The sequence below is a fragment of the Moschus berezovskii genome, chromosome 15 (assembly GCF_049115385.1).
Source record: "Moschus berezovskii isolate FMDL1 chromosome 15, NW_MosBer_1.0, whole genome shotgun sequence".
Taxonomy (NCBI): Eukaryota; Metazoa; Chordata; class Mammalia; order Artiodactyla; family Moschidae; genus Moschus; species Moschus berezovskii.
In genome coordinates, this window is record NC_142474.1 from 25,488,512 (window position 1) to 25,509,338 (window position 20,827).

The 20,827-nt window shown below is 50.4% G+C and overlaps 1 protein-coding gene across 1 annotated transcript in view; it reads right to left on the minus strand.

The window, feature by feature from the left end:
• BMP7 (bone morphogenetic protein 7) overlaps positions 1-11,020 on the minus strand; it is an 88,468-nt gene extending 77,448 nt beyond the window's left edge. The window contains exon 1 of the mRNA XM_055434388.2: positions 10,075-11,020. Within this exon, the coding sequence (XP_055290363.1) occupies positions 10,075-10,492 (418 nt within the window). The 5' untranslated portion in view covers positions 10,493-11,020. The remainder of the gene's footprint in view (positions 1-10,074) is intronic.
• Between the last annotated feature and the right edge of the window lie 9,807 nt (positions 11,021-20,827).

The window sequence follows — 20,827 nt, forward strand, 5'->3', positions numbered from 1 at the left end:
CACAGCAGGGTGGAGAATGACGGGGAAGGTGTGAGCTGCTTATCTTTATCTTCCTCTTCAGAGCACGGAACCACAAAGTCAAGGTCAAGGGCTGAGAGGCTGTTCTGGTGGTCTCATCACCACTACCCTTGTGCTCCATCTCCACCCTTCACACACCTCCACTGGGCCCCTGGAAGAAAGCGTGGATGGGTTTACATTCAGCAAGAGCTGGATTCAAAGGCCAACCTCACCACTCTCTAGCTCTGTAAATCCGGGGCCCTGTAGCCTCTTCCTCCTTAAAATGGGAACGATACGATTTGCTATGCAGAACTAGAGAGAGTGGAACCTGATAAGGAAGGCTGTTATAAATCCATTAGCACTACAGAAAGATCTCAACCCTCCCACGTTATCACTATGATTTATTTCAGCGATACATTTAGATAATGAAGGAGTCTCTGACATTTAGTGTCTAGATTCAGCTTTGGAAGACCCTGCCTGGAGACCCTGCCTGGACAAGGAGGTGCCTCTGAAGGAAAAGTCGGACCTCATGACAAGGCAGTCACCTGTACAGCTCAGACAAACACCAGCCAGGAGGGCAAGAACCTCTTGAGCCAAGACGAGCGTCAGGCTCCTTGATTCTCTGGCTAGTGAACCTGAGGGCAGCTGAAGCGTACTTTTGCTGAAAGACAGGTCCTAAAGAGGCGAGTCATTTTACAAGGGAAGGGAGAGAAGTGGTTATTCTTGTCCAACCATGTGAATACTTCAGTGATCGGGACGCTTCCAGAAACACTGTTCTCCAAAATGGGGTGCAAGGATTTAGGGTAGGCAAGAGGGATCCAGTGGGACATGGGGCGGGAAATAGCATACTCTCAACTAAGTTTCAAGAACTGATAAACGTCAGGGAAGATGGGGATTCAAAAAATCTCTGTATAACTAGTGGATGAGATTGAAAAATACCGATGTTATTTCAGTAAGGCGGCCAACAGTTCACCTGCTCTGTTCCCATAACTTCATCTGGTGAGAGCACCTTTGCTTACAACAGTGTGCTCATCATGAGTGCCATTTCCCAGTTCTCGCTTTCCAAGCTTGGGATGGGACTGTCATCTCCTGCCACTTTGGGTCAGGTCTGGCCATGTGACAGGCTCTGACCAATGAAATGTGGGCAGAAGCACCCATGTTGCCTCCAGCTGGAATGATGAAAAGCCCAGGGACAAGCCATGCTGTCTTTCCCTTTGGTACTGTAACTGGTGGCATTCAAGAGGGTGGCAGCTCTATCAGCCTGGAGTCCTGAGCATCCGCCCTCCCGCCCGACGTGCAAAGCACCCTGCCAACCCACAGCGCACCTATAACAAGAGAACAACAAGGCTCTGTGATTTCAAACTACCAAGATTCATGGAGTTCTTTGTGAACTCTTGATGTTGACTAGACGAAGGATCAAAATAATCAAAATTTAGGACCAGACCTTTAGCTTGCTGCCTCCAAACTGCTGAACAGCGAGTTTTGAAAGACCAAACTCCATCACGTTGAAAATTTTAGTGGTAGCAAAAATTACATTTGTCTTACTAATGAATTAAACTTGCAATCTTTGCACTAATTACTAATGATGCATTAGTTAAAATGTGTATTAGTGAGCATCAGAATTTTGTATTTATCTTTAGTGCCTCCTACTTAGATTTCTCTTTTAGTCTTTGTTTTATAAAGTACAAATCATCCTAAAACAGGAGTAATAATATGATCTATTTCTACTTTGGGTGTGTACTCAAAGATTTATGAGTAGGGATTCGGTACTAAAAAGTACTCAGGGGGACTTCCCTGGTGGTCCAGTGGCTAAGACTCTGTACTCGCAATGCTGGGGGCCCGGGTTTGATCCCTGGTCAGGAAATTAGATTTCACATGCTGCACTAAGACCCAGCACAGCCAAATAAATAAACATTAAAACACACACACACACTCAGAAGACACTGCCTTAGAACAGCTCTGCATCTTTCATGCACACAAACTGCCGATGTCTGAACACTTTCTATGCCATGAGAATTCTGCAGGGCAGGGCAAGAGCAGGCTAGGAAGAATGCCTGAGAAAACAGTCAAGAGGAGAGTCCTTTACTGAAGGCCAGAACACAAGTCATCGAAACTACAGAATAACCCGCCTGCCTTTGAGTGCGTGGTGAAACTACTGGGCAGACAAGCTCAGGGACCATTCTAAGTGGATGGCCATGCTAAGTGCTTGGGTTCTTTTTTTTTTCCAAACTATGTGAAAGCAGGAGAGAGGCTGGCATTACAAGATGGTACAGGCCTAACTTCAATGTTTAAAAACGTGCAAGTCCGCAATTTTGGAAACACTGCAAGTTTTTATTCACAGCCAAATTTAATTAAGCCAGACAACAGAAGATTGAAACTTGAAAGCTACTCTGGGGAGATAAAGAAGTGAAAGAATAACACATGACCTCAAAGATGTGGGGAACCTTAATACTCGCTAAGTCAAGAGTTTTCAAATGGTGTAGAAAGAACTGAAGAGAATTTATGGGAAATCTTGGGTGAGAAAGCCCACCCTGCATCTCAGGCCCTGGAGACCTCCGCCGTCCACTGATCTCCAGAGGCTTCCAAACACACTGAATCCACTCGGGGATTTGTTATCCCAACCCTAGCTGGGGGAATGGGGGGCGGGCAGCCTTGCACCTGCTCCCATAAAAAGTGGGGAAGTTGTGCCGGTCTGTTAATGAATGCTTTGAGCTTGTCACTCCCTCGAAGGAAAAGACTATTTGTACTTTGACCGCCTTCCAGGAAGAGATGGGAAGAAATATGTCAGTAATGTGAGTTTTTTAAATAAAAAAGTTTTTATTTTGGAATAATTTTCGATTTACAGGGAAGTTGCGAGGACAGTACAGACAGTTCCTGTGCAGCCCTCATTCAAGTTTCAGGTGCCCTAGGAGGAAAATTTTTAAATAGCCATTGATGCTAAAATCGAGAGCAAGTCAGCATTAGGCTCTGAGTGTGTGCTCAGCCACTCAGTAATGTCCGGCTCTTTGTGACCTCATGGACTGTAGCCCGCCAGGTTCCTCTGTCCATGGGGTTTCACAGGCAAGAATACTGGAGTGAGTTGCCATTTCCTTCTCCTGGGGATCTTTCCAACCCAGGGATCAAACCAGGGTCTCCTGCATTGGCAGTTGGATTCTTTACCACTGAGCCACCTGGGAAGCCCCAGCATTAGATTCTACAGGAAATGGCAACCCACTCCACTGTTCTTGCCTGGAGAATCCCAGGGACGGGGGAGCCTGGTGGGCTTCCGTCTGTGGGGCTGCACAAAGTCGGACATGACTGAAGCAACTTAGCAGCAGCAGCAGCATCCTCAGATAAGTTTTATGTGCTCAAATTTCACTGATCTCTAAAGAAAAAAATGAATGTGTGAGGAGTATATGGGTGTACACAAAAATGTACATCTTTAGGGCCATTTTCTTCATATCTCTAAAACAACGTGGGTGGCTTAATCTTGGTATTTTAAGATCAAGTACTTTAAAACTGAAATTTGGACTATTATACCAACGTGAATGGTGATCTGGCCACCAAAACAGAAACAAGATTCACCATTTATTGTGCACCTACTGTGTACCAGACTCTACCCACATGAGATTTGATTTTGTCTTTATGAGGCACTGTGGAGGAGAAGATGCCTATCCAGCTTTCTAAAATGAAGAAACAAACTCAGAGACAGTAAGTAACTTGCTCAAGGTCACACAGCTAAAATGCAACCATAGTGGAAAGAGACACAGGGGTTTAAGCTGTGTCTAAAGAGAATCAGTGTGGATGCCGTGCCGTTCTCTCTCGCCAAGTCACACCCTCCGCTGTCACCAGGAACTTCCGCTACACGGCAGTGAAGCCCCCCAACCCCCCACTCCATATATCACCCAGAATTAGCTGCAAAGTGTCAGGAAACTTGGCCAGGCAGCCCCAAGCATCAGTGAGGGCTGGAAGCCTTCACCGTGAAGCCCTTTATAGAAAGCCGCAGTTGGCAGCCCCTGCTCCTTCATGGGAACAAATTAACATTGGCATTCCAAACACAGGAAAGGAAGGAAATTGGAAACACAGTTTATACTTGGCCAGCTCTTTGAAATACTGTACCATGCTACCGACATCAATTAATGAAAAGCAGGGTTGTGCTGAGAGGCTCTGGTTTGCAAATGCATTAACACACGTTAAACATGTTTGTACAGGAACCAGATTATAAGCACCCTGGCTCCAAAACAATAAAGCAATTACCCTAAAACTGGTGCTCTCAGAGTTGTCATTAATTCAATCCACTCCACTCGGATCAGCTAAGGCTTTTCTCGGCTCCCAGCAATGCCTCCCGACACAAATGTTGAAAGGACAGCATTGCACATGCTACTCTGAGTTTCACATAAGTAAGTGTCAAGCTTCATGCACTACTAATATCCCCCCAAATCATAAACACTCCACTTTGGAGGGGTGGGGAACACACAGAGGCAGCCCTGGTATTCATCCACATTGCCTTTCACGTCGGATTTGGGCAACTTTTCCCCACAGAAGGTTAACTGGGAAGTATCTGTTCCACATTAAGAAATATCGAGTCACATTTTTTGTCAAATAATATTTGTCAAATGCCATTTGCTGCAAAACCCAGAATTCAACTGCAGCTGAACACACAGCTAATACCGAACGGTTCGCATAATAGCTGTGGTTGTACATGGGATCATTTGCAGTGAAAGCACCCCCTTCCTCCATAAACTGTTTTAGGAATTGGAAAGAAAAGCCTCTGAAGCTCTGGAATAAATAAAGTACTGTGCCTTGAGCCGCCCGGTACAAAGGACCCAGCAGGCTGGGAGAACAGACTCAAAACAACCAGGAAGGCAGTGGCCGCTCCGCTTCACAGTTCCGTAAGAATGTTTAAGAGAAAAGATTTTAGATGATGGGGGCGGGGGTGAACCGCGGCACGTCTGGCTTGTAGAGTCAGCCTCGGCTAGTTTCTTGAAAGACTCGCACCTTCACACTGCGCTTGCAGGTCCAGGCACCTGAGAGCACATCCTGGAGCCAGGCAGCAAATACCCCTGATGTGGCCAGTCCCTCACCCAGGTGATATCGCCGCTTGCCTCCACGCCGATCTGGTATCCTTCACATCATCGGAGCAATTTGGGTGTGCAAAGCTAAATGCATTCTCCTTTGCACCACAAATTAACAGTTTCTATGTAAATATTGGTATTTCCTCACCCTAGAAAGGCGAGAGGAGGCAAAATGACACCGGCGTATTTGATTGAAACTAATTAAAAGCAGAGGGTCAAGCAATTCAATATATTGATTTTACCAGTGGGACTTAAATCTTCTATAATAAGTGTACACAGCTGCAGTGTTCTCCCACTGCCACGTTTTAAAGGCTAATCCTCGCATTCCTTCTGACAATAACATGACAGGTCCCACACATCCCTGCCTGTGCCCTAACCCCGGTGACACTGCCAGAGCAAATTAAAGCAAAGCACTCCAGCATCCCCTGCCACAAACCAGCCACGCCGATAGCCCCCAGCAAGGTCTGAAGAGGTGGTCACCAAAAAATGAATGGGGTCAGTCGCCTGTTCCAAAGGGCTCTCCATTCAAAATCTCCAGCTGGTTAAATGGACGGGCAGGCTGGGGAAGGGTGGAGACAGGGAGAGTGTTAGGACACTCTGATTCTCGCAATGGGCCAAATATGACCTTACCCCATGTGGGGGGGGATGATATTAAAGTGATAGGGGTGATCAATCAATTTAGATGAGGCTCTCCCTGGAATGAAGTCATCACTCTCTCCGAGTTCAGCGGACATGTGATATTCGCTCACATCGCAGGCACGCCGGTGGTCAAGGGATCGCGGGCCAGCTGTGTTTATCTCGGCAGAGGCTTGACAGGCAGCGGCACGATGGAAGGCCCCGACCTAGAGCTCACAGGAGCTGCATCTCAGAAGCTGTTTCCTCTCTCTGTGCAAGCAGAGAACCCCCCTCTGCTTCTATACGTCTTCTCTCTCACCCCCTTCAAGGGCCACCCCGCAACCGAGTGACAACTCTGGAATCAACCACTCTGGAATCAAAACCACAAACAGCCATGCAAGCTGGCATCCAGGGCTTGGCCTTAACCTGCTCTGATTCCAGAAGGGAACTACAAAGACGATCCAAAAAGTTCAAATCTGGGTCACATATATCCTTGGGAGGAGGGTGGGGGAGAAGATCTTTGATTTATATAAGCAGGAAAATGAGGTTTAAAAGAAGTGATGTTGAAAGGGTTACTGAAAACACAGCTGTTGGTGCGCTCCTATAGCGACGGCGCTCTGCAGAAAAGACAGAAAGAGAGAAGGAGGGAAGGCTGGGTGACATCTATATTAACCTCTGGCTGCTCACCAGTGAGGGCCGGCGCTTGAGCGCTGGAATGCGGGACAGCCCTTTCCAAATTTTAACACAAGCCAGGTTACAGCTGCGAGTGCCTGCAGCCCGTGCTCCCTCGGCAAGCACTCCCTGAAGGAAATTTTTAAACTGTAACTGAATCTTTTTCTAATACTCTACAGTGGTAGGGCCTGTTCTGAAGGGGCAAAAGGAGAGATCTTAATGCCAAACACTTGTCAACAAAAAGGATCGCCAGATGGTATAAAATAAAAGTAAAACGGAACAGCCTCCTCCCTGTGCCTCGGCTACATTAACAAAAGCCTCTTCTAGACCCTGAGCCCAATGAGGACAGGTTTCCAACTTCCTTTTTTTTTTAACCTTAACTTCGAAGATGAAACAAATTTGGTTCCTTCATAACCTGGACCAGAGAGGGACGTGTACCGCACACCCCCAGTGCCAGGGGTTTCTTTAGAAGATTCCAGAAAGAGCTGCTGAATTTCTCCAAAGAAAGAGGGTGGGGGGCAGCTATAGCTGGATTCGGTTTGCAGAACTCACATTGCCTGGGTACAATTTAAAAGAGGGTAGCCTGTTTTGAATTCCAAAATTAAATCTACACAGAGGAGTTGGGGGCTTGTTAATCCAAACCAGTTTACAAATCTCGCCATTGAATTTAAGAGGCCCAGGCTGGGAAGATGCGAGTCTCCGTCTGGCAGCTCAGCTAGCGTTACACGGGCTTTATTGTACTGTCACAAGGTGCGGTCTGAGGTCCTCATTCTCAGCACCTGGTTTTGTCATAAATCCTCCTCTAGTTCCCTCTCTAGTTTAGATCCGCTCCAGCCTGGCAAAAAGCATGAATTCTGAGGAGAATGACTTGCAGGAACAAAAACCAGTCTGGCTGCAGACAGAGGGAAGAAGAAACGTACCAGGTCTGCAAAAGCCTTCAGAATTCAGGCTGAAGTCCCCCAAGCACTGCAGGACAGCAGGGGTATGCAGTAAGGGAGAAAAGGGTGGTGGAAGGAGGAGGGGGCTTTGGGGCAAGGATTGGGTGGTGGAGAAGGTCAGTCTGCCTTCAAGGTCTCTGTCGACAATCCCCAACAGACCCCTTGGGTCCCCTGCATGATAACAAGAGGTAGCTGCCTATGAATAAATGACATCTTCTCACTTTTAGTTAAAGTGTGAGACTAAACACACGCCTTTAGAAAACTTTGTATGTTACAGGTCAATATGAACTGCAATCCAAGGAAAAACTGCGTGTTTTCTCTCAGCCTCCAAGCAAGTCTCCTACACGCCTCCCTCCAACCCCACTGCTACCCCAGCCCCTCCTGAGCAAAATCTCGGAACCCCCACAGAACAGAAGAGATCGGAGGTTTGTTCCCATGCTGCTGCGGAGCAGAAATTAAAGGGCAACCATAGAAACATCTACAGGAAGTGTCCGGCCCAACTGCAGTCCAGGTCTTCACCCAACTAATTACCGCGAGTTTTAGGGGCCGAGAAAGAAAGAAAACAAGGTCAGGGCACTCTGTTAAAAGCCACTCTGCCATCTAATTTGGAGTGATGTTCCAGAAAGCAAGACCTGAGAAAGTCAGGACTGTCCCACAAAGCCCAAAGCCAGCCCGACTGATTAAGAGGCTCAGACAAGCTGGTCTTTGTCCTTTCAAGATGAAAGAAATGTGGCTAACGGGTTGAAAGGTGTGTGTACAGCCAGAGAAGGAAAACCACCCAGCTGTGGCCTTCCCAGACAAGTTCCAGCTTGCTCTCCACTGCCATGGGGGAGCAAACAGCCCTGCCCCAAGTTTCCCAGAGGTGCCCAGTTGGCATTCTGGTCCTTTTCTGGCATGGGGGGAGCCTGGGTCTGGCCAGGCTGTTGGTCCGTAAATTGTAGGGTCCTTTCCAAAGTAGTGGGTTTGCAGAGCCCTCCACAGAAGCCAGCGCTTACAAATACCTTTCGAATGACCTCAGCCAGGCTCTGAAGGCCACCACCGGGACCTGCTGCCTTCACCGAGAGTCGCTGGTACCCAACAGAACAGAAAAGATACCATAAATCCCCAGCCAGAGAAAGGGCCCTGGTTAACCCCTGGCTTCAGGATGGCTAACGAGCTCTGCTTTAACTGATATATTTATATGTACATATTTGGGATTTTTCTTTAGTCTCTGGTATAGGTCACAAATACACATGGGGGGGGGGATCACACAGACATAAGTGCAGACAATGAAAAAAATCTGGCCTTAACTACCAATCCCTAAGGCCCCAACCCAGTTCTGCCCTGCCGCACCCCCCCACCCCGCCCCCCAGTGAAATCTATTTCCAGTCCATGGTGTCTTTCCCAGTGGGAAAGGATGATATACCGCACCGTATGTAACCTCACTGATCTGCACCTTGCTTTTTTCCACCTCATACATCTTGGAGATTGTTCTAAATCAGGACATATGGGGTTGCCTCATTCTAACAAGCTGCCTAGTATAATTTAAACTTTCTTGAAGTCATTTTGGCATCTAAACCTCCCACCCCGTGCTCTCGTTGAAACTCGTTTCACTATTTGATTTGGGGCTATTATTAAGGACAGACAATGGCGTCCCGGGAACTCCAGGGACCTTATCTGGTGCGAGAAGCGCTAAGGTTGATCCGCGCTTCCCGCCGCCCTCCATCCACGCCTCGGGTGCCCCGCGAGGGGGTTTAGGACCATTATTTCCCTGTTGACACAGCGCCGGTGGGCGTGAGTTTGCTGTCTTGACTTCGTACGTATTTTCGCAGCAAGTTACACATGTAGAATGAAAGCGGCTCAGGAAACAGCGCTATCGGGGCGTGTTATCTCAGAAACCAAATATTTGATCATCAGCCCTACAGCGCGCAGACGGGGGTTAGTTTGAGCAAGTCTGGTAAGTGTGCGTGCACAGATGGAAGAGGAGCATCGCGCCCCCGCCGCAGCGCCAGCCTCGGGGTCGTCGGGGCTCTGGTTAGAAGCCGGGTCCCCTAGCCTACCCTGGCGGCGTCTGCTGGGAAATCCCTCGCCACCCATTAGCCGAAAGCCATGGTTTGCGCGCCACACGTGATAAACGCTGAAAATGGATTCTGCCGGTCCGGGACCTATCATTAAATATTTAAAATAGAAAGGTCGCAATGGCCATGTTTCTTCCCCAGCTCCAGCCAGGAGAGCTGAGAGCGAGGGGGGCGCCCAGCGGTCAGGAAAGGGGCCCCCGAGGCGCCCGGGGCTCGCTGCACGCTATGGCGGGCGCACCGGGAGGAGACAGGTAGGGCTAGCCAGGGCCGGGATGGGAAGCAACGTCCGCGATGCCAGGGCCGGGCAGAGCAGAGAGGGGCTCAGAAAGGGCGGGAAGGCAGCTTCGCGGAGCAGGGCCCTTTAAATCCAGGTAGCGCGGGCCGAGCCGGCCGGGCACAGCTCACATGACCGAGCCCCGCGCTTTGAACTGAGCCGCGGCCCGCCCGCCGCCTCCTTTCCCAGAGGTGCGGCCACCGATTTAACCCAGAGAGGGCTTCAGACCGGTCCTTACTCCCCCCAAACTCCCACAGGCCAGATGAGCCCGGCTCGCCCTACCTGCGGCGCGCGCGGCTAGGGGTCCACTAAGGCAGGGGAGAGGGAGACCCTTGGCCAAGCGCTGCAGTTTTGCTAACGACCAAGAGTGGAGAGATGGGCGGGCTGGATATAAGCAGCGGCCCCCTCCCTGTCCCAAAGCGACTCCTGACCCAGATGCGCACCCCCTCCCTCCCGCCTCCACTCACCGAGGTTGACGAAGCTCATGACCATGTCGGCGTCGGTGAGGAAGTGGCTATCTTGCAGGCTGGCCAGAGGGGGGCCTTGGGTACTGAAGACGGCCTTGTAGGGGTAGGAGAAGCCCTGGCCGTCGGGCCCGCCGCCCTCCTCCACCGCCATGGCATTGTACAGGTCCAGCATGAACATGGGCGCCGAGTTGTGCTTGCCCTGGAGGTGGGGGCGCGGGCGATGGGGCAAGCCCAAGATGGAGAGGATCTCGCGCTGCATCTCTCGGCGCTCCTGACTGCGGAGGCGCCGGTGGATGAAGCTCGAGTGCACCTCGTTGTCCAGGCTGAAGTCGGCCAGGGCGGAGCGCAGCAGAAACAGCGGCGCCCAGAGCGCCACGAAGCTGTGCGGCGCCGCGGCGCGCAGCGAGCGCATGTGCATCTCGCCGGCTCTACGCGCGACCCGGGCTCCGGGCACCCGGCACCGGGGCCCCGCGCCGCCCCAGGTGGCAGAGGGGGGCAGGCGGCCGTCCACGCCGCTCGGTCACTTGCTGCAGATGGGTCCCGCTGCGCCCGCGCCGGACATGGCCCCTCCCCGACCCGCTGCGCTCTGCCTGGACCCCCGCCCCCGGCTCGGTGCTGGCCCCGGGGCCCCTCGCCCCGCACTCGCCCGGGCGCACCACGGGGCTGGAAAGCCGGCTCGAGCGGGCGAGAGAGCGAGCGAGGAGGCGGGCGCGGGTGGGAGGAGCAGCCAGCAAACCCAGGAGCCGGGAGAGCGAGTGCCGGGGAGGCGGCGAGGCGGCTGGCGAGCGGGCGCTCCTTCCTCTGGCTCCTCTCGCGCTTTTGCTCTCGAGCGGCAGGGACCCACCCTCTTCCGAACTCCGGCGCTCAGAGCAGGGGCCTCAGGTCGCTCACCCAGCCCCGCGCGCCCTTGATCGTACGAGAGGCCGCCTCAGGAGCCTTAGAGTGGTACGCGCTGGGGCCTGGGAGGAGGAGGAGGAGGGGGAGGAGGACGGGCTTCCAAGGGCCCCTCCCGCGCCCGCGGCCTCCCACCTGCCCTCGGCCCCGCCCTCCCCCCAGCGGCGCCCAATGGGTTCATTCATTCCTTCTAGTGCGCTCTACAAATATTTACTGAGTGCGCGCTGGGTGCCCAGCGCCCAACTGGGCGCCGCGGGGATGCGGAGAGGGGAATCCGAGCCGGCCCGGCCTTCTCCGGACTCGCGGTCCGGACAGGGTAGGAGGCCTGAGCGGGACCTGTGGAATTCGCGCTGCGGTGGAACAAGCTGGAGGAGAGCGGAGGAAGCTCGGGGATAAGGAAGGCTTCCTGGAGGAGGTGGCACCCGAGCCCTTCACCCCTCTTGCCCCTTCCATTTACTCCAGACACGCTGATCCCTCCCTGAACTTGTTGCCAGTTTGCCTTTGTACTTGCCAGTCTTTCTGCCTGAACCCTCTTCCTTAGTTGCCTCTGTCCCTAGCCCAGACATCTGGCCAGCCCTCCACCTCCAGGTGCCACTTAGGTGCCACTTCCTCCCAGACAAGCACAGATAAGGTTCCTTCCCCTCCGCATCCCCACACACCTGTTTTCTTTAACTCCTCCTCCCTCCCCTGTCTGGAATGACTGAGTTATTTGTCCTGTTTTTATTGTCCTGTCTCTCCACTAGCCAGGGAGCTCCCTGGGGGCCCAGGCCCGTGCTCTCTCAGATGCCCTTGAACCCAGGGCCTGGAAGCCACTGTTGCTACACAGTCATGATTGTTGAGTGATTGAAATTTTGTGGACTAGAGAATACCTCCCCACCTCTGAGACTAGATAGCCTGGCTTGCTGGCCTTGCATGCAGTTCACCTCTGAGCCATAGACCTTGTCTCATGCTCCTCCCTTCTTTCTTCCCTCCCCTCATTCGTTCATTCCACAGATGACACTGATTGCCCACTTGGGGCCCAGCTCACACTGAGCATGGCACACTGGCACCCCACACAACTCAGAACTGTGGTGGGATCTTGAGTGAACTACTGCTCTTCAGAGCCATAGTTTCTTCACCTGTAAAACCAGGAGCAAAATCACACTTGACCCAGAATGGCAGCTCCATGGGTCAAGTTCAATGTCGCCTCCTTCCTTTCCTGCCCCAAGGAGTATGTCAGTCGCTGAGTTGTGTCAGAATCTTTGTGACCCCATGGACTGTAGCCCACCAGGCTTCTCTGTCCATGGGATTCTCCAGGCAAGAATACTGGAGTGGGTAGCCATTCCCTTCTCCAGGGGATCTTCCCAACCCAGGGATCGAACCGGGATCTCCCACATTGCAGTCAGATTCTTTACCATCTGAGTGATCAGGGCAAACCCACAAATCAGTGGTTTCCAGATGATGGGCTAGCTGAAGGGTGACCACAGGGAGTCTGGGATGAAAGGTAAAGGGCTGAGTTTGGAGACAATGGTTTTCCTTTGAGGGGAGGGGTCTGGCTAAGCCTCACTTTGGGGAGGCAGAAAGTGCCAGGGCTGATCAAAAGGAACCTGATCTTCTGAGTTTTCTGAAGGAGAGGTGGTTCTGCCATGCAGCCCCCTTTGGGGGCTTTTGGACAAGATGGCAGTGTGAGGGGCCACATGGGTGGAGGTAGGCAAGGCAGAATCCAAGTAAGGAGAAGAGAAACACAAGGCTGCAGGTCCTAGCCATTCAAGTGGCATCCTGGCCTTGTTACGCAGGCTCCAGGCTATGAGATGGAATAGGTCCCGGGCGCCCCGGCCCAGGGCTGTGCCTCTGCCCACCTGTCAATAAGGTGCTGTGAAAACCCCCTCCACCTGCATTTGTCCATAGACTTGTTTTTTCAACAAAGGTTTGTTGAGGACTTCCTGGGGGTCAGGCAGGGAGGGCTTCATGGGCATGTGACCTGGTAGGAAGGGTCTCACACTTGGCTTAAAGCTCTCCTGTTGCCATACTACAGCTCTTCATGATACATGAACAAAGGGGCCCTGATTTCATTTCGCGCTGGGCCCTGCGAGTTATGAGGCCCATCCCAGGCCATCCCAGTGCTGGGCTGGAGGGGACAGGAGAGAGCGAGCTCAAACGGTGGCCTCCACCACAAAGCCGGCTTCCAGGTCAGGGGAGACAAAGCAGAAACCTTACATGTGGTTTGGGGGTGGGAGGGGAAGCAGTGCTCAGGCATGGATTCTCTCAGGCAGGACACAGCATGCTCCCACAGGGCATGTGGGAGGGTCCGGGGGAGTGCCCTAGATGGGCACTGTGGAGGTTGAAAAACACCAAGTGATCCAGTGTACACTTGGAGCAAGTGCGGCCCAGCTCATAGCGGCCTGTGATAAGTGGCAGGAGTGAACAAGTAGGGAGAGGTGGAGGGAGATGGGAAGGGGATCTCCCGGGGGAGATGCCTTTGACCTGAGTCCTGGAAAGATGAGAAAAAGACAGCTTTCCGAGGGAGAAGGAGCAGGAAGCGCAGCACAGGCCCTGCAGAGACAGGAGCGGCCAGCAGGCTCTGTCTCCCCAGGGCTGCCTGTCCCCCCTGCTTAACCTGGAGCTGGCCTTCCAGGGACAAAGCCACTGCAGTGGCTGTGCCACCTCCAATGCCAGCTGAGATAAAGGAGGTTGTTCTCTTACAAAAGCTGAAATACTACTCCTTTGCAGCAGCTCTCTCTGCTTTTAAATCTGCTGACAAATTTTTTTGGGGTGGGGGATTTTAACAAGCAAGTGAGGCTAGGGGTGGGGACCCCCAGTATTGGTGCCAAGAGTCTAAATCTGAAAACAACGGATTGGTCAGCATCTACCCGGTCCCCCAGGTAAAGGCCCTGAGGCCCTGAAGCAAGGCAAATAGATGGGGGAAAAATGGAAGCAGTGACAGATTTTACTTTCTTGGACTCCAAAATCTCTGCGGACGGTGACTGCAGCCATTAAATTAAAAGACGCTTGCCCCTTGAAAGTTATGACAAACCCAGACAGCATGTTAAAAAGCAGACACATCACTGGGTCGACAAAAGTCCATCTAGTCAAACCTATGGTTTTTCCAGGAGTCATGTACAGATATGAGAGTTTGACCATAAAGAAGGCTAAGCACTGAAGAATTAGTGCTTTTGAACTGTGGTGCTGGAGAAGACTCTTGAGAGTCTTTTAGACTACAAGGAGATCAAACAAGTCAATCCTAAAGGAAATCAGTCCTGAATATTCATTGGAAGGACTGGTGCTGAAGCCAAAGCTCTGATTCTTTGGCCACCTGATGCGAAGGGCCGACTTATTGGAAAAGACCCTGGTGCTGGGAAAGACTGAAGGCAGGAGAAGAAGAGGGAGGCAGAGATGGTTAGAGATAGCATCACCCATTTGATGGACATCAGTCTGAGCAAACTCCAGGAGAAAGTGAAGGACAGAGAATCCTGGTGTGTAGCAGTCCATGGGGTCACAGAGTCAGATATGACTTAGCTTCTGAACAACAACAGCGACAATCCCACTGAGCCTGGCATACAGCAAACACTCAGTATCTGTTGAATGAATAGGAGTAGTCATCACCATTATCTAAACAGTAATGGTGGACCTAGGGCTAAGTGTGCAGGCACCAGGCTAAAACATCTCATAGAGCCCTCACCCTGCCCTTGCTCTGGATGCCATCTTTTCTCATCCAAGACACAGACAATATGCTTTTCATACCTGAGACCCAGAAAAGACCAGATTGCCTCTGAATTCCCCCCACCTCCTATTTAGCCGTCTATTTCCAGTGATCCATGCTGGGAGTAGCGGGAGGTGGCTCTTTATCTTTCCTGCTTCCTCCCTTAAAGGAGCCCTTAAGACTGCACCAGGCCCCCAGTGAATGCCTGCTGGATTGCTCAATGAATGAATGAATGCACACCACGCAAACGAGAATAGCTGACTGAGTACATGCGATGCCAGTTTGAAAGCCGAGGCCACCAGCCAAGGTTTCAGGATTGTTTGGAGAAAGTCTTGGGTAGGGGAGCTGGCAGTCTGGTTTCACACCTCCACCCTGCCACTTGCAGCCCCATACCAGGGGTTTGCCATCTCTGCGCCTTAGTCCCCCCATCTGTATAAGCGGGGAGGACTAAGTCTGCCTGTCTTCTAGGGTTGCTGGGAGGATTCGGAAGTTAATTCAATTCATGCAGCTGACTTCACAAGGTGGATGGGGCACAGAGAAAGCATCTGATAGATGTTAGTTACCATCTGGATGAAAAGGAAACTATGTTAACAGGAAAGCCTCCTAAGCTTAAAAATAACAACACGACTTTTCAGGAGGGTCTGCTTTTTGGCCAAGCACTGAAAGCAAATGTATCCTGACTAGGAGCGGATCCAGAGCAGGGGTGAGGACGAGAGAACAGGGCAGAAGGGGAGAGTCGAGCAGAGATGAAAGGGTAATTCGTGCATTCCGATCCTCTCATTGTCCCCCAGCCGCTTCCCCCATGCCATCCAGGGCCCAGGAACTTCCCTGGGGCCTATCTCATTTCCCCAGCAGACAGCCCCCAGCCACCCACCCCCAGTCGAGGTTCCCCCAAGCCGGGGCACCCAGCGCGGGGCTCCTGGGCCCGTAACCGGATCTCCCCGGTCTGCTCCACATGGGATGAAAGATGGCCTGGAAATCTGAGGGGTGTTATTGTGTCTGGCCAGCCCTGGCTGAGTGTCCACACACTCGCTTGCCGGCCCCCCGGCTCTGGGTAAGGAGTTTTCATTTCATACATCATCAGTCACATCTTGCAGAAGCAATTTTGACCAAGTCAGCATATGTCTCGAAAGCAATAAAAAGAAGAAAAGAATCCCGCTGACACACACATTCAGTGGGAGGTCGGAACCTCATCCTTAAGGGCAGGACTCTGCTACCATCTGCCTTGGAGGAAGCACAGCAGGCCTGGGGGGCTCCCTGGGGCCCCAGAACAGCCAAGGGAACCTGGGGCCATCCCCTCTGTCCACCCACCTGGCCAAGGCCTGGTGACCTGGGCCTCAGAGCCCAGTAGGGAATAGGGGGCCAAAGCCTCCTCATGCATAGGCTTTAAAATCCTTGTTTGCAAAGAGATCTACGTTAGAGAGGAAATGATTTTAGCACACCTGTAACTCGATGTTGCTTTCCATGCACAGCTCATTGTGCTGGAGATGGAGACACATGCCTGCTCACTCTGGGACTTTCTCTGCACAATTTTTTAAACAGAGAAGTAAGATACTAAACAGTTTCTATCAGTCTGAAATACATGGGGCAATAGCCACCGCTCCAAATGGAAAACATGAACATCAGAAAGACATACACACACACACACACACCCCTCCAGAAAAAGCTGATGCCCAAGTTGAGATTTCCAGGGTCTCCCAAACAACTAATGGCAAGATGTGGTTTCATCACTAGCTTGGCTGTGATTTCTTCCTTGATTGGGAGGCAATCTGAATGGGTTTTGAGAACTAACTGGTCTCAGTTCAGCTTTAGAGGGAGCCCTTTCTCCCTCCCAGACATGACTAAGAGCTCTGACTAGTCCAGAGCTTTCTAGTCCACTGGGCACCTGCTAAGCCCTGCACTGCCTTAGCCCATGTCACCCTCTGACACAGCGGGGTTCTATTCTACTTCTCAGACCACAGGAAGGAGCCCGGAACTCTGAGAGCACCTTGCCCAAAGTCACTCACCTCACTCAAAACCACATCCATCTACACAGCCCAAGGCTTCTCACCTTCTAGTGGTTTAATGGTCTGGGAGGATATATCTTTTCTCCTCTGCTTGATTCTAAAGTGACACTTCCCCATTGCCACTGTGCACACATCACTGGGGAGCTGTCAAAATGCAGATTCCCACACAGCTGGTCCCACTGGGGCCTGAGATTCCGCACTTTCACCCAGTACCCGTGGGGGTGCGATGCTGCTGGTTCAAGGACCCCGAATATCTGAAGTTACAACTAGCTTTCCCCTTAATTCCACTAAAGGGGACCATGAGCATAGACATGATGACAGCTAGTAAGGAACCCCAGCCAAGATACAACAGGGGAGGGGTGGGGACCAGAGTGAACCATGGGTGATACCTTCTGGGAATTTGATTCCAATGTTACCAGGTAGTTCTAATTTTCAAGAGAAGCTGGGAATTCGGGTTTGCATGTGACCACTCTCGATGAGTATCTGTTGGCAAAGACCTCCATTTGTTTTGAACTGTGAGACCAAAGAAAACCTCCTCTACCAGTCAGATTCAGAAACACTGCTTGCCTCTGGCCTTATAAAAGGCTCTGATGGTTTGGGAGGACTAACTCAGCTTTCCCCTAACCCCAAGCCAAAGGAGCACCATTGCTAGGGCATTTCTAAGCAGATTCCTTTAATTCACTGTTCCAGGAACAGAGGCAGAAAAGATAGGACCTGCCACTTCCTCACACCCAGGGAGAGTTCAGCTCACTCTCCAACTGCTTTTCTGATAAATTCACCCTCCCCCTCACCCTGGATCAGAAATCAACCAGAAACTTCAAAACCCAGAATTCTTTCTTTAGAAGCAAGAATGTTGGTCTTTTCTTCTAAGCATCGCCTTCCTTCCAGCTCTATCTGAATTCTTTCTCAGGTTTGGGAATTTCCCATCTTGGGAAGCAGACCCTGCCCTCCATTCCCCCGACCCCAAAATAGGAGCTGAACATCCCGAGATGCACTGTCCCAGCCTGCTTTGCAGCCAGAGCATTGGCATGTGACCAAGTCTCAGCCAATCAGAGGCATCCACCCCAGAAGCTATTATTCTGCAGAGCAATTTGGGGCCATGTACCCAGCTGCAGAGCCACCAAGCCCTCAAGGTTCTCCGGCCTTCCTGGGAGTTCTGCAAGCTTCCTGAGATTCTCTGATGAACACTTTTTCTGCACCAGTTAGCCCCAGATGGTTTCTGTTGCCCACAGCTGTGAACCCTGCAGGATACAGCATCAGGGAGCTAAAAGGGGCCGTGGCTATCACGTGATCTAAAGTTTACAGACCTTTTTTTTTCAGCAGCTGAAAATTTTGGTCAAGAAGCTTTCCACAGATGGCCAACACAGAAAATAGAAGCATAGCTTCTCTGATTCAATAGAGCAAGAAAGCGGGTAGGGTTGCTACACTTAAGAAATAAAAATATAGTATGCCTAGTTAAATTTGAATTCCAGATAAACAAAGAATAATTGTTAGTATGTTGTTGTTGTTCAGTCGTGTCTGACTCTTTGCGACACCATGGACTGCAGCACTCTAGGCTTCCCTGTACTTCACTGTCCCCTGGAGTTTGCTCAAACTCATGTCCATTGAGTCAGTGATGCCATTCAACCATCTCATCCTCTGTTTCCCCCTTCTCCTCCTGCCCTGAATCTTTCCCAGCATCAGAGTCTTTTCCAGTGAGTCAACTCTTAGAATCAGGCAGCCAAAGTATTAGAGCTTCAGCATCAATCCTTCAATATCCAATGAACAGAGACACATGTACTCCAGTGTACATCGCAGCACTGTTTATAATAGCCAGGACATGGAAGCAACCTAGATGTCCATCTGCAGACGAATGGATAAGAAAGCTGTGGTACATATACACAATGGAGTATTACACAGCCATTAAAAAGAATACATTTGAATCAGTTCTAATGAGGTGGATGAAACTGGAGCCTATTATACAGAGTGAAGTAAGCCAGAAAGAAAAACATCAGTACAGTATACTAACACATATATATCGAATTTAGAAAGATGATAACGATAACCCTGTATATGAGACAGCAAAAGAGACACAGATGTATAGAACAGTCTTTTGGACTCTGTGGGAGAGGGCGAGGGTGGGATGATTTGGGAGAATGGCATTGAAACATGTATATTATCATATGTGAAATGAATCGCCAGTCCAGGTTCGATGCATGATACAGGATGCTCGGGGCTGGTGCACTGGGATGACCCAGAGGGATGATATGGGGAAGGAAGTGGGAAGGGGGTTCAAGATGGGGAACACATGTACACCTGGGGTGGATTCATGTCAATGTATGGCAAAACCAATACAATATTGTAAAGTAATTAGCCTCCAATTAAAATAAATTAAAAAATATATATCCAATGAACATTCAGAGTTGATTTCTTTTAGGATTGACTGATTTGATCTCCTTGCAGCCAAAGGACTCTCAAGAGTCTTCTCCAGCACCACAACTTGAAAGCATCAGCTTTTAGTATAAGTATGTCCTATGTGTTACTTGGGATATATTTATGCTGAAAGTTTCTTTGTTTATTAAAAAAGATGTTTGATGATTTAAACCATTGTGTACTGAGTTTCTAGTCAGTTACAACCCAGAGGCAAACTGTGGAGCCTGATGTTGTACGGTGAGTCAGGGTAGAGCTTGGATTCCAAATCGGGCTCCTGGCTCCCAGAGTCCCAGGAGACCTTCACTGCTCTGCACCATGCTTCTCTCCAAATCTGCTTCTTCTTCCTTCTCTTCCCTTCCTCCCTGTGTTTCTGACCATTTTTTTTTTTTTAAGGAAAACTATTCTTTCTTCTACTTTGGGTTTTATCTTTATTGCCTCCCCCTCTCTCCTGCAGGCATATTCTCACTCTAAGTAGGTAGATAAGCTGGAAAGATGAACTGATCTGAGCTCGTCTTTTGCATGATGTGAAGACTAATGAGAGTTAACATTAATAACACTGCTGTCTGGTATTGAGCACATTACAGATTATCTCTTTTTTTGGCTGTGTCATGTAGCATGTGGGATCTTAGTTCCCCAAATGGTGGGATTGAACCTGTATCCCCTGCAATGAGTTCCAGGTCTTAACCACTGGACCACCAGAGAAGGCCTATTACAGATTATCTTGAATCTTCTAGTAACCCTGAAATCAGATGCTGTGTCTCCCATGTCACAGATGAAGACATGGAGACACAGACATCAAAAAACTTGGTCAAGACCATTTGGCTAATGAAGGCCAAAGCCAGTATTCAAATCCTGGGCAAGCGGACTCTGACTCCCTTATTCCCTCTAGCCACACCTCTGCGTTAAACCCAGCTCACAGCTTTTATTTCCATAGCTTAGACAATGACTGACCGCTGAGTAAGGCTGCCAGATTTAGCAAATAAAAATATAGGCACCCAGTTAGATTTGAATTTCAGATATACATGATTAATTTTAAAATATTATGGCCCAAATGGTGTGGGACATATCCTAAAACTTAGTCATCGTGTATCTGAAATTCAAATTCAGTTTAACTGAGCATCCCGTAGTTTATATTTGGCAATTCTACACTAAGGGGCTCTTCTGAGAAAAACAAGAAACAGCAGCTGCGTCCTAGGTTCTGCCTTGCGGTAAAAAGTGCACCTCAGGACTTTTGCACTTGTTGCACCATCTGCCTGGAAGGCTCATCTGCCAATATGCTCATGGCTCCCTCCTTCACCTCCTTTAATCCTCTGCTCAAATGTCATTTAACCATTGAAGCCTTCCTCACCCACCCTACCAGAAATCACAGTGTCTCCACACTCCTACCTTCCTACCTTCCTCTCCATGTTTTTTCTCTACAATACTTGCGTGCGTTTGTACTCAGTCATGTCCAACTCTTTGTGACCCCATGGATTGTAGCCCACCAGGCTCCTCTGTCCATGGGATTTCCCATGCAAGAATGCTGGAGTGGGTTGCCATTTCCTTCTCCGGGGGATCTTCCTGACACAGGGATTGAACCCGCACCTTTTGCATCTCCTGGAATGGCAAGTGGAATCTTTACAATTGTGCCACCTGGGAAGCCCTCTACAATACTCACTATCTCCTGAAATATTATACAGTTACATGTTTAATGCTTCCCGCCCTGCACAAATTTGGGGCTGATTTGTTCACTAGAGCCCACAGAGTGTCTCATGTACAGTTG